Raw genomic sequence first — 12724 nt, forward strand, 5'->3', positions numbered from 1 at the left:
TTTCATCTCCATGTTTGAAGCTCATTGCCTTGTATGGCACAGCCAGCTTGGGTGGTTGTGCGCCAAAGTTGAAGGACATTTCTAGGATTTTAGCTGCTTCAGCTACCAAAACAAAGAAAAGTCCATTTTTAATTTACAAATAAGGCACAAGCACAGAACTTGAGAATTCTTTTAGTGAATTCCCTCAACTGGGGAGTCGTGTTGGTATTTACACTGTCTGTCCCCCCTCCTTCCCCTTTCCATCCCTCCATCTCCTATAGTCCTGTGCTTACCTGTTCATCAGGTGAACTAATGGCTTCTAAGCCAATGAATCAGGATAATGAAACCAGTTACCAGAGCCCCAGTAGCCATTAGGATGTACTCATTACAAACTTCACACTCTAATCCTGATAATACTTTACAGATACATACTATATTTTCTCTTAGGAATTCAGAGTACTTTTCTCAATTTATCTATTTACTCATCTTTCCAATATCTTGGTGAAGAAGGTTGGAATACAGGCCATATAACCTTATTGCTTCTAAGGGATATTTTATGATATATTGGTGGAAAATGTTTTTGTTTGTTTGTTCTGCTTGTAACCTTTATTGGGCACTAATGCTTGACATGAATTATTCCTTTTGATCTTCACGATCATCCTAGGACGTTTGTGCGATTATTATCTCTAATCTTCCAAAAGAGGAAACAGAAATAAAGCAGGTTTCCAAACATTTAAAGAGGCTTAAAAATGTTTATTTTTCATAAAGGTATTTAGTGATGGAGCTGTGATTTCAAATCAAGTGTGTTTAGGCCCCTCACACTTAGCCTTGCAGTTTTTTCATTCCAGCTCATTTTTTCCCCCAATATTTTGGTCATATATATTCTTATCCCCTAATGGACAGAATGGAGACAGTAATTTGGTCATTTTCTCAGTGTCCTATCCACACAGCCTGGGCCCCAAGCCTCTTGGGATCTTCCCTGTGGACTCACCACATCTTGTTACAGGTGAAGCTATTTATAGTGTCTACTGGAGCCCAAGAAAAAAAATTGCCTCAACTGTTAATGGCTTCCAGTAGATATAGAGTCAGACATGATTGATTTTGTTCCCATAGCCATTTCTGAAGGTGGGCATCCAAGTCCTTACCTTGAGGCTACCTGTGTATTAAATTTGGAGAGAGGACAGTTACCGACTGATGTCTACTTGGTGGCTTAAATGGAATGGCCAAGCAGTTTAGGTCTAATTTCTAGTAAATGGATGTACAAATTAATCTCAGTGTAGTTCAACATAAAACTTAACCTGGTAAGATTGATGGAAAGGGAGGGAGGGCTAGAAAAAGGAAGCTTTGTGAGGACAGGAACTATTTCAGTATTACTCTCTCGAGCCACGCACATTGTAGAAGTTGAGTACATTTTTGTTGGAAGGACAGATAGATGGTTGGATGCAGCAACTTGAGTTAGGCTGGTGCCTATGTTCCTGTCTTTGAATTGATCTCTTGCCTCTGCTGACTGAGGGGGCCCCTCTGAGACTGAGGGTGGGGGCTGTCGGTTCCAGTCTTATTTATCAAGTTCTGCATCACTTCCTCCCAGATTTATGTTTTTATCCTTGCCTTGGCAGTGAGTAAACTTGACTGCCACCTCCAGGCTTATACTGAATCACCGAGGAGAAAATAGACCCAGGACTGATGTTGAAACATGTTCTGTTGGGGGGAGGAGGCAAAAGAATTCAAAAAGATTAAAAGGTAATAAAGAATGCTCTGCTGAATAGCTGTCATTAATTGGGTGGATTACCAAACCGAAGCCTGCTAGAGATATGATTCTAAAGCAATTCAGGATCTAATAAGGGCTAAAATGTGGGCAGGGAGAAGCCATGCTTATTTGTGGGTTTCTCCACTGCTGGGTTTTCAAGGAATTACCTTCTTTTTCATTAATTAAAGCCTCTCTGGAAATCATGCCTCTTTTTCCACTTTGGCAATAAATCTGATGATCTTTCTGACCTCATTTGTTGTTGTTTGAGCAGTTATTTTCTGCAACTGGCTAATGCTTTGATGTTAAAAGCCCCCAAGTGTCGTGCTATGAACCGGACGGAAAATTCTATTGCTGAGAGTTCTCTCTGGCTGTTTGACCTTGGTAAGGGCTGAGTGCTGCTAAAAGCCCTATTGTGCTTTCCCTCAGTTTTCTTAAAACCTGTCCTCCCATGGATTGTGTTACAGGGACACAGTTTGATTAAAAGGATGTTTGTGAGAGTTATAAATATCAATGGCATAAAAATGTTTATTTTTCTGAATAAGAGTCTGCCTATCTCATAAATAAATCCTCACCACGTATCAGGGTTTCACCATTTTGGGCTTGCTTAGCTTGTTCAATTTAATGTCTTGTAAGGTACATTGCTCAGAGTATAGACTCAAGAAGTGTTCATTGGTTACAAAATATTTGTTTGCTCATTTATAAAGCAGTTGAAATCTACATGGAGAGAAGTTTCTGTATTCTTCACCCAAAGCTGCAAAGTTTCTGAGGCATATGCACACATTGACAAACACAAGAACAGTCCAATTATCTTTCCATTGTTCTTCATTTTGGCAAATAGCATCTATGTCTCACCTTATATGTGCCACTGAACATAATCCTTCCCTAAAATCCACAATATCCTACAAGATCCAACTTTAAAAGCTATGGTATAAATGAACCATTGCAAATTATTTTTTTCAGAATAAATAAAATGTGAGGGTTACTGTTATATTCGATTATAGTCATTTTCTGTTGAATAAATTTTAATTTTTTTTAATCTTGAATATTTTGGTTTGGGGTTTGGGGACCCCATCATGTTTGAGCTCACATTTATGTCCCAGTCTTTAACTGGGGAGGCAGAGAAGTTTTCATTTTGTTTGTGGGATTTTTCCTTCAAATGGCAGAGGCGTGGGCTCTTACTTATGGTTTACGACATTAATGTTTTTACTTGCAATACAGTGTACAATGGTTAAACTTTATTACCAGCATTTCTGTATGCCTATTGTTCTATGAAATTAATTAGAAGAACTATTTAATTTAAAGCACTGTTTTAATTATGTCCCTATAATCCCTTGTTGGAATTTCACTGCCTTCTAATGTGGACCCTGAAGGATATATAAAACATCACTAGGCAGAAGATTCTTCAACTGAAATTATGGCTAATTTCTTGAGCTTACAGGGATATATGCACCATTGTGCAGAAAAAAGCTACAAGCACACTTCGTTTTATTGTGCTTTGCAGATACTGAGTTTTTTACACATTGAAGTTTTGTGGTAACCCTGCATCAAGCAGGTCTATCAGTGCCATTTTTCCAACAGCATTTGCTCACTTTGTGTCTCAGTGTCACATTTTGGTAATTTGGTCACAATGTTTCAGAATTTTTTATTATTATTATATTTGGTATGGTGATCAGTGATCTTTGATGTTACTATTGAAAAAAGGTTATAACTTGCTGAAGGCCCAGATGATGGTTAGTAGTTTTTGCAATAAATTTTGATTAAGGTATGTATATATTTTAGACATAATGCTCTTACACACTTAATAGACTGCAGTATAGTGTAAACGTACAAATTTTATATGCACTGGGAAACCAAAAGAAATTTATGTGGCTTGCTTTATTGCAGTATTGCTTTATTGCAGTGGTCTGTATCTAAACCCACAATATCTCCAAAGTGTGCTTGTATAAGGAGATAAAGAAATTGCAAAATGTCAGAACCACCGGGGAAATTATGTTAAAATTTGTTTTGGATGCATTAGCTATAGAAATGATGGTGTACAGACTTCTAGTTACCCCTTCTCAAATCTTCCCTGGACCATCTCCCAAAAGAAAGCAACTGACAAAACCATCTTCATCATAATGAGCAGGAAGAATTAATACTTCTTTTCCTTGGACAGTTGTCTGTTTCTTCTTAAGTACTGTAAACAAATAATTCAGAAACAGAGGTATGTATATTATAAATGTAAATATTCTAAAAGGCCTGTCTGTGGAGTTTGGTAGAACCACTCTAGACCCGTTGCTATCTCTGTCCTGGGTGATGCTTCTCACGCCTTAGCGTGACTCCACATCTCCCAGGGATCTTGTTAAAACACAAGTAGGAATGCATCAAACTAACTGCTGTGCAGCAAAGGAAACCATAAACAAAATGAAAAGGCAACCTACAGAATGGGAGAAAATATTTGAAACCCTATATCTGATAAGGGTTTAATATCTAAAATACATAAGGAACTCAATTCAATAGCAAAAAAATAAAAATAAAAAATGACCTAAGGGCCTGCATAGACGTATCTCAAAAGAAGACATACAAATGGCCAACAGGTACATGAAAATGTGCTTAACATCACTAATAATCTGGGGAAGGCAAGTCAAAACCACAGTGAGATATCAGCTCACATCTGTTAGAGTGGCTGTTCTCAAAAAGACAAAAGATAACAAGTGTTGGTGAGGGTGTGGAGAAAAGAAAACTTTTGTACACTGTTGGTGGGAATGCAAATTGGTGCAGCCACTATGGAAAACTCTATGGACATTCCTCAAAAAATTAAAAATAGAGCTATCATATGATCCAGCAATCTTACTTCTGAGTATCTATCCAAAGGAAATGAAATCAATGTCTCAAAGAGATATCTGCATTTCCATGTTTATTGCAGCATCTTTCACAATGGCCAAGCTATGAAAACAAACTAAGTCCATCAATGGATGAATGGATAAAAGAAAATTTGGCTGTATATACAATGGAATATTATTCAGCCTTAAAAAAGAAGGAAGTCCTGCCATTTGTGACTGCATAGATGAGCCTGTAAAATAAGCTATACAGAAGGAAAAATACTGTATGATCTCACTTATATCTGTAATCTGAAGAAGTCGAACTCATAAAGGCAGAGTAGAATGATGGTTGCTAGAGGCTGGGGTGTGGGGGAAACTGAAAGGTGTTGGTCAAAGGGTACGAAGATTCAGTTATGAGATGCATAATTCTGAAGATCTAAAGTATAGCATGGTGACTATACTTAATAATACTGTCTTTTATACTTGCTAACAGAGTTGATCTTAAGTATTTTCACTACACACACGAAAACTATGTGAGGTGGTGGAGGCTTAATTAGCTTGATTGTGGTAATCATTTCACAATTTATACATATATTAAAGCATTACATATACCTTAAATATATACAACTTTTATTTGGCAAGTATACTTTAATAAAGCTAGTGAAAAAAATTAAAATGCAGATTCTAATGCACAGGGTCTCATTCAGAAGGACTGGGTTGGGGTCTAGGAGTCTGAACTTCTAATAAGCCTTTCTGGTCTCTGAACGTTGACTTGCAAGACGTCCTGTCTCCTAAAAATTGACGCTCACATAGGAATTACAGAGAATTATATTGATAAAGTCAAGTCAAGATAAAAATGTAGTAGGAGAGACATCTGGGGACATGCATTCAGGTCAGTGGGCTCAGTTGCTTGGGATATGAAAAAACCACATTGCCTTTGTCCAAGAATGTGGTCGTTGGTGTATGACTGATCTCTATAACGTAATCGAACTTGACGAGGCTGCTGCTATTAGAAAGATTTCTTGCAATTAAGATATCTGGGTGCAAGTTTATTATGATACATAAAAACTCTGCTGGAGTTACTAGGGCCCTTTTCCCCAGAATTCTGGTAGGTAACATGCAAAGTTCTTGGCACACTTTGATGTTTTTGTAAATAACATGTTGTAATCAATTGTGAAGGGAGAAAATTCTGTGGGGTTTTGCCCCTGAGCACCAATCACAATAAAAGGTGCCTTTGCTGCTGTTCTCCTAGGCACTGCCTCGGGTTCTTGGTGACTGTGGTGGGAAGAGCTGGGACTGCCTCCTGAGAGACGCAAACACTCTCATGTCAAGTGACAGCACAGGAGTATTTGTCGTCTTCTGTTCTGAATATTCCCCTCCTGGGAGTGCTGTTTGCTCTGTTCTGTTTATTGGCATATTTGAAAGTAATAGCAGTAATTTAGAAAAACATCCCTTCTGAAATGCCCTATTTCGAAATATCAGATTTACTGATTTTGTAAGTATGAAAACTGAAAACTGAACACGGGGAGCCTCACTAATCTCATTCCATGGAAAATGTCAGTTAAGAGGCTTTGGAAGAGGTATGCACCTTGCACATCAGGAACGGCAGCACTTTTTAATGACATTAACATTAGCAGTTAGAGTGGTTGCCTTCTCAGGAGTGCTAAACAGGTGATTTCTTCCAGTCAGCTATTCCCAACTGTGGTTTTTCAGGGTTTCCCTTTCAATCAGACATCAAGGCCCGTCAGTTTGGCCTCTGTAGAGTTTCTGGAATTATTCATTCCACTGCAATCACCATCTTCTCTCACCTGAGCCATTACCAGAACTTGTTACGTGGTTTCTGCAGCTCCAGTTTCATCCCAGCTCTAGTCCCTCCCATCTCTTGCTGCTGGTGGCTCTCTAAAACCCAGACCTTAGCATCCCATTTCTTCCCCTGAAGATTCGTGTTGACCTTGCAGTGCCTACAAGCTAAATCGAGAATTTTAGCACAGCTTCTGCCTTCTACTAGCCAACATTAAGAGAGAGTCACTTTTCATTCACCCCCCTCCCCAGCCCCCCAGACTGTACTTGCGCAGACACTTGGATATTTTATTAAGCACACAATGCCTTGTCTCATGTTTTTGCTTAGGCTGGGCCCTCTTCCTCGAGTCTGTTTCACTTGTCCATTTAGAAAGCCCAGTTTTTTAATCATTCAAGAATTAAATGATATGTCCATAGGAAAGCCTTCCAGAGCATTCCTTCCCCAAAGAGGAAATCTCCTTTTTCCTTCATTCTCCCCCAGCGCCCTGCTCAGACATCGTATAGAGCATCACTTGTGATGCATCCTAACTATTTATGTGTCTGTCTCTCTTCCTCATTAGACTGTAGTTTCTGAAACTGAGGTCCTATTTCAGCCAACCTTCTATATCTTAAACCTCTAGCAAAAAAGCTGGTTTATAATGGTGCTTAATGAATAGTTTTTGAACGTAGGTGGATGGAGAGGATGGAAGGACAGGTCAATGGACAAATGAAAGAAAGAATTGGAGAGACTTAGTCTTCCTGAATGATATGAGTTATTTGCTCATGATAAATTAGGAAAAAAGCAAGGTATATACATATGTACATATATACAGACACATGAATTTATCTACACATAATACACACACATATATTCATAGGGTGACTCTAAAGCTATGAATCTCTCTTATTAGACAATCTTTAGCAGCAATAGGACCTAATAACTTATGTTTTTTAAGGATTGGTATTTTCTTATTTTGCTTGGACCTAATAAGAGTGTAATTCTGTACCCTTTATTCTAGAATGATGGAGGTCTTCGGCTTGTGGCTAATTCAATGGTGTGGGTTCCGGAAGGGGGGATGCTGCAGATTACCAACAGAATCTTACAGGCTGAAGCTCCAGGTGCCAGTGCCTCAGAAATCATCTACAAAATTACACAGGACCACCCCCAATTTGGTAACTCTTTTTTCTTAACCATTTCATCATTGCATTCAGCAGTCTTGGACATGCTTTTGTTCAATGCCACACAGCAAAGTTTGTGTTTCCAATGAACTTGACTTTCTAATACCCCACAAATCCCCTTTAAAGAAAAAATAATCAAAATAGCTATCACACAATATACATATTATGTACTAGGTAGAATGCTAAGTAATGTAAATGTAGTATATTTAAACCTGAAATATAAGTTTTAAAACAGCTTCATTTTACAGAGCAAGTAACTTGCTAAAAATCACCTCGCTAATAATATGTCAGTTTAATTTCAAAGCTCAGGCTCTCAAACTCCACTTTGTGTCCCTCTCAGAACATCACCAGACTTCTTGATGAGGCTTTCCTTTTTAAAAAATTTTAAAAGTTAAAAATTAAAACTTTACATGAAAACATTTCTTAAGATCTCCATTGTTACTTCTACTTCCAGCAAGATAGTAGAGTATGATAACCTATCATCATCACCTAGAAGTGATGGATAAAAGAGATTAAGAATTATAGGGCATTCATAGCTGACCTCCCAAGAATAGAGAGAAATCTCCAAGTGCCAGAAACAAACAAGGAATGAAAGCCAGTCTGGGCATGAGCTGATAGCATAGCTTCCCTGAGAGGGGTGGTATGTATCTCAGTAACCTTGGGGCTTGGGATTTAATGCCTGTGCAGAGGCAGAAAGTTGGAATTAAGACCCTGCATGAAACCAGGACTCTGAAAAGACTTAACCTTCCATTAGAGGGACAGAATGGAAAACAAGAACTCACCATCACAGAGAGAGATGGCAAAGAATCCTACCTGTGTTTCTAGGGCTCAGAGTAAAAACGTCTGCACAGAATTCAGAACTTCGGGCCTGTTTCTCCTGTAGATCCAAGGTTAATTACGCTGTGCGCATTATCTGAGAAACCCAAAGCAGAGGCATCAATATGAAAATTAACCTCAGACCAGTGATACTGCTTGAAGAAACTAGTAGTAACTGCTATAGAATTTCTACCCACAACTCCAGACCATACAAGATTCTCACAGATAAACCCACTGAAGACTAATTTAGAATTCAAAATTACAGAACATAAGAACAGAAAACCTATAGTACTGTAACCAAGACAAACAAGAAGATTAAAACCCCAAGGATTTCAAATAAAGGAACAACCTTGCAAAAAGTACAAAATAACCATATTTAAAATGATTGAAAGACACAAAAGGAGGAGTTGAAAATGTATGGAAATAACAAAATGCTATAAAAATAAAAAAGACAAGCAGGTAGATTTTTAAAAAGAAATGAATAGATCACCTGAAAATGAAAATTACATTCATTGAAAGTAAAGACTTGGCACATTTTTAGAGAAATAAATAATGTTTTTCCTCAGGGTTATCAGAGTTTTAAAAATCAGATATATTTTCTGTGGTGAGTAAAAAGTTAATTTCTGTACTATTTAAGAATAATTCCAGGGCCCACAAAGACATTGAAAAGCATCATCTAATCAATCATTGATAGAATTATAAAACAGTCAGTCTACCTGGGTGTCATTTATGATAGTTGTGTAACCTTAAAGAAGGCAAGTGGACCTCCCTTGAGCCATAGGTTTCCTCGAAAGATGAAGCTAGATCATTTTTAAACTTATCTGAAAAGAATTTTAGGCTTACTGAAAAATTGCAAAAATATTATGAAAAGCTCTTGAATATCCTTTATCCAGCTTCCCCCAGTGTTAATATCTTACATAACCATCAAATAATTATCAAACCCAGGAAATTAGCATCGATACCATGTTATTAGTTATTCACAGACCTTATTCAGCTTCGCCGTATTTCACCCACTGATTTTAAGCTAGACAATGTTTTAAGTCCTTTTCAGCTCTAAAAATCTTTGACTCATTTGATGTATTAAATTTCTTATCTTGATTATTAAAGGCCAAAAAATTAAATTTCCTAAACACAGCCCATTATCCCAATATTCTATTTAATATAAGTATTAAGCCTTTCCTACTATAACTCTCTTAATTAACTTCTTCCTATGAACATAATCCTATTTCTGTGTGTTCAGAGCTCCCTACTGGTAATAATCAAATCGCATTACACTTAGGAACCATTCAAGAGTGAAAAAGGTGGTGGGAACTAGAAGCCCACTTAATACAAATCTACTTACATCCAACTGCCCCAGTGATGCGGATTATGGAGCCCTTACCTCCTTCCACCCCAGCTACTTTGCATTCCCTCATCACATTAGAATGTTCCGATTGGACTCTAGGCTTTTGTGAAGACTTGATGGTGGACCTAAACCCAGCGTAAATTGCTTGTGTAGTATTTGCATAAAGAGCTTAAATTCCACCACTTGCAGACTCATCACTGTTTTCAAATATAAGTTTAGATAAATTGATTAATACTTGCACCTTTAACTACTTCACAGGTTTGGAGGAAATTTAATGAGATGGTTTTAATGAAGTAACTTGAAACATCATTTGAGGGAGAATCTGACTTCATCCAACACATTGCCAGCTCTGTTATTTAGCATACTGTAGGAAAACTTTAAAGCAAATTATGTAAATCCCGAAATAATTCATGGAGATTCCAATGAGTTTCTAATTCTTTTTACCTATTACATTTTCCCTTCAAGAGTCTTGGTTAAAATATTGACTTCAGTATAAAGGAAATCACTAGTATAGATTATTTTCTGTTTTATAAACCTGCACTGTGTTTTAAACATGGATTTTCATATATTTAAAAGGTCATCTCCTTGTATTTGTCGTACTATGGTAAAAGCAGAGGTGAGGTACTATGCAAAAGCTCCCATCTCGATGGAGTGAACCCCCCAGGATACTGGCATTTCTCCCAGTCTACCTATGGGGCTTGTCACAAAGGCACCTTGTATTCAGCATACCCAGTGCTGAACTCTTCCTTTTCTCCTCAACCAGCTCACCCTCTTAGTGGCATCACTTCCCTGCCCATCACCCTACTCAATAGGAAATTGTCTGGTTCCCCCCTCTTATACTTTACAGCCACATTTGTCAAGTTCTGTTGCTTCCGTTTCCTCCGTGATTCTTGTATCTGTTTGTTTCTTTCCAATATTACCTCTGTTGCTTTAGTCTAGGTTCCCATCTCTCATATGGATTTTGCAGCAACCTCGTAATTGGCCAGACTGTCCACATAAATGTTAACTACTGTTGTTATCATTCTCACAAAGTCCAGCCTCTTTAACAGAACTTTCACATACACTCTGTGTTCTAAATCAGTCCGTGCCTCTAACCTACTGAAAATCTCACAGTGGCTCCCAGTTGCTTCTGGGGGCTGATCTCCAGGGGAAGGAATTGCATCTTGCTTAGCTTTGATTTCTCCACCCCAAAGGGCCAGCCATAGTAGCTAGCACCTAACAGGTGCTCACTGATTGTTTACTGAGTTGAAATTAATGGAATTATCCAATCTCCTATGATTGCTATTAATTTGCATGGTATGGCAACTTTTTTTTTAATCTGAAAATACGTTTATTTCTTTAGGACTTGTTAGGAAAATTCTGCTTAGCTTTCCTATGATAAAGCAGAATAGCTAGGAAATTGGCATTTGAATATTTTCTATCCATCTACTCTCCACATTTTCATTATAGAATTCTCCTTTCAGAATATTTTGCAACTATACTCACATTCATAAACAGTCCACATCCTGGAAAAGCATGTTTATTAGCAGAGTCTTATGAACAGAAGTTGAAGCAGGGAGAGATGGGTAATGGAATTTGTGACTTAGGTACAAATGAGAAATAATACAAGAAAGAAACTAGAGTGAGTTGATTCTGTACATGATCGTTTTAAGAAGAATGTTGATGTTTTTCTATTACTTCAGTATTTCATTACTATTCAGGATATTATGCTTATTTTTAACTTGAATTTAGTACATATAAATATTAGAATGAGTAGTTCCTTGGAGTAAGAAAAACAGTTTCTCTAGGGTAATCAAAATGCACTGTCAGTTGCCTAATATGTCTAGGGGGCTAAGATCTGGGCATCCTACAGTATGTTTTAAAAATATATGCAGTTTCTCTCTCTCTCACATACACACACACACACACACACACACACACACACTCTCACTCCTCTCCCTCTTACTATCTGAGCGGTAGAGATGCTTCTTTGAGATTTCTTGTTAGATGCTTTTTCTTGAGAACAGGGCTTCTGTTTTCTGCAGTTCATTCTTCTCTTTGGTCTTCACTGGAAGGTGTATTCTCCTTGTGAAATTTTGATTGTTCCTGTAACAACTCTGTATTTGCAATCTCACTTTAAGAAAATAGTAGCTTCAGGTGAAGAATAAGCATTAGAAACAGATTGGTGGTGGTGGTGGTGGTGGGATTTAGATTTAGATTTCCTTGCTTCAATTCTAGTAAAGTTTAGAGAATGAAGGAGAAGAAAAGATGATCTGTTATTTATCAGTGTAAATGTTGGGCTGTGAACATAAAATAATCATGATGGGTAACAGAGTTTCATGACCAAGAGAATGAACTTCAGATTCAAGTCCCAGCTCCTCCCCTTAGGATTTGTGTGACTTCAAACAAGTTATTGACTTTCTCTGAGCATGAAGAACTTTGTCTTTAAAATGGAAAAGATAGTAGCATTTTTAGAGGGGTTAAATAACATAACAATATGCATGATCAACATTCTTTTTAAGTACCTGTGAAGTATGTACTATTATTTTCATTTTAGCAATAGGAGCAGAGATTTATAGTACTTAAGCTCACGCAGCAGTAGTGGAGCTGGGTTTGAACCACCGTCTAAGGTGCTTCATGCAGCGCCTGCCATATGCATTCCAGCACTAGCTATTATTATTTTCATTGTACATAATTCTCCCAAGTATCATTTTTTTCTGAATTTTATCTAATTTCCCATTGTGTTTACACCAAAATCTTCCTAGTTGGTAAGCATTTTCTATTCATAGAAAGTTGTGGATGAAAATGAATCCATTCAATGCCTGTATTTGAGTATTTGTTTGCAGTATTCATGACTATTTGGGTCTCCTTATGTAATTTTAATAGATACAAGTCAGTAACTTCATACATGAATTGCCCTTGAATGACTTTAGCTCTTTTAACTGAAAGACAGGGAATTCTATGTCTAAAGGTGAATTCAATGGTATCTATCGAATTCTGTGTTAACGTTCTCTCCTTCACTTTAGATAAAAATACAGAAGTACATCATATCTTTTCTGTTTAAAAAACAGTGCTAGAAAAGGAGATGAGGGCTCAGAT

At 37.4% G+C, this 12724-nt stretch overlaps 1 protein-coding gene across 2 annotated transcripts in view; it reads left to right on the plus strand.

Annotated features, from left to right (window-relative positions):
* FRAS1 (Fraser extracellular matrix complex subunit 1) overlaps positions 1 to 12724 on the plus strand; it is a 408983-nt gene that overhangs the window by 278601 nt on the left and 117658 nt on the right. For both annotated transcript variants that reach the window (XM_064485618.1, XM_031432509.2), the window contains exon 30: positions 7326 to 7479. In XM_064485618.1, the coding sequence (XP_064341688.1) occupies positions 7326 to 7479 (154 nt within the window). The remainder of the gene's footprint in view (positions 1 to 7325; positions 7480 to 12724) is intronic.

Source organism: Camelus dromedarius, chromosome 1 (genome assembly GCF_036321535.1).
Source record: "Camelus dromedarius isolate mCamDro1 chromosome 1, mCamDro1.pat, whole genome shotgun sequence".
In the NCBI taxonomy this organism is placed as follows: Eukaryota; Metazoa; Chordata; class Mammalia; order Artiodactyla; family Camelidae; genus Camelus; species Camelus dromedarius.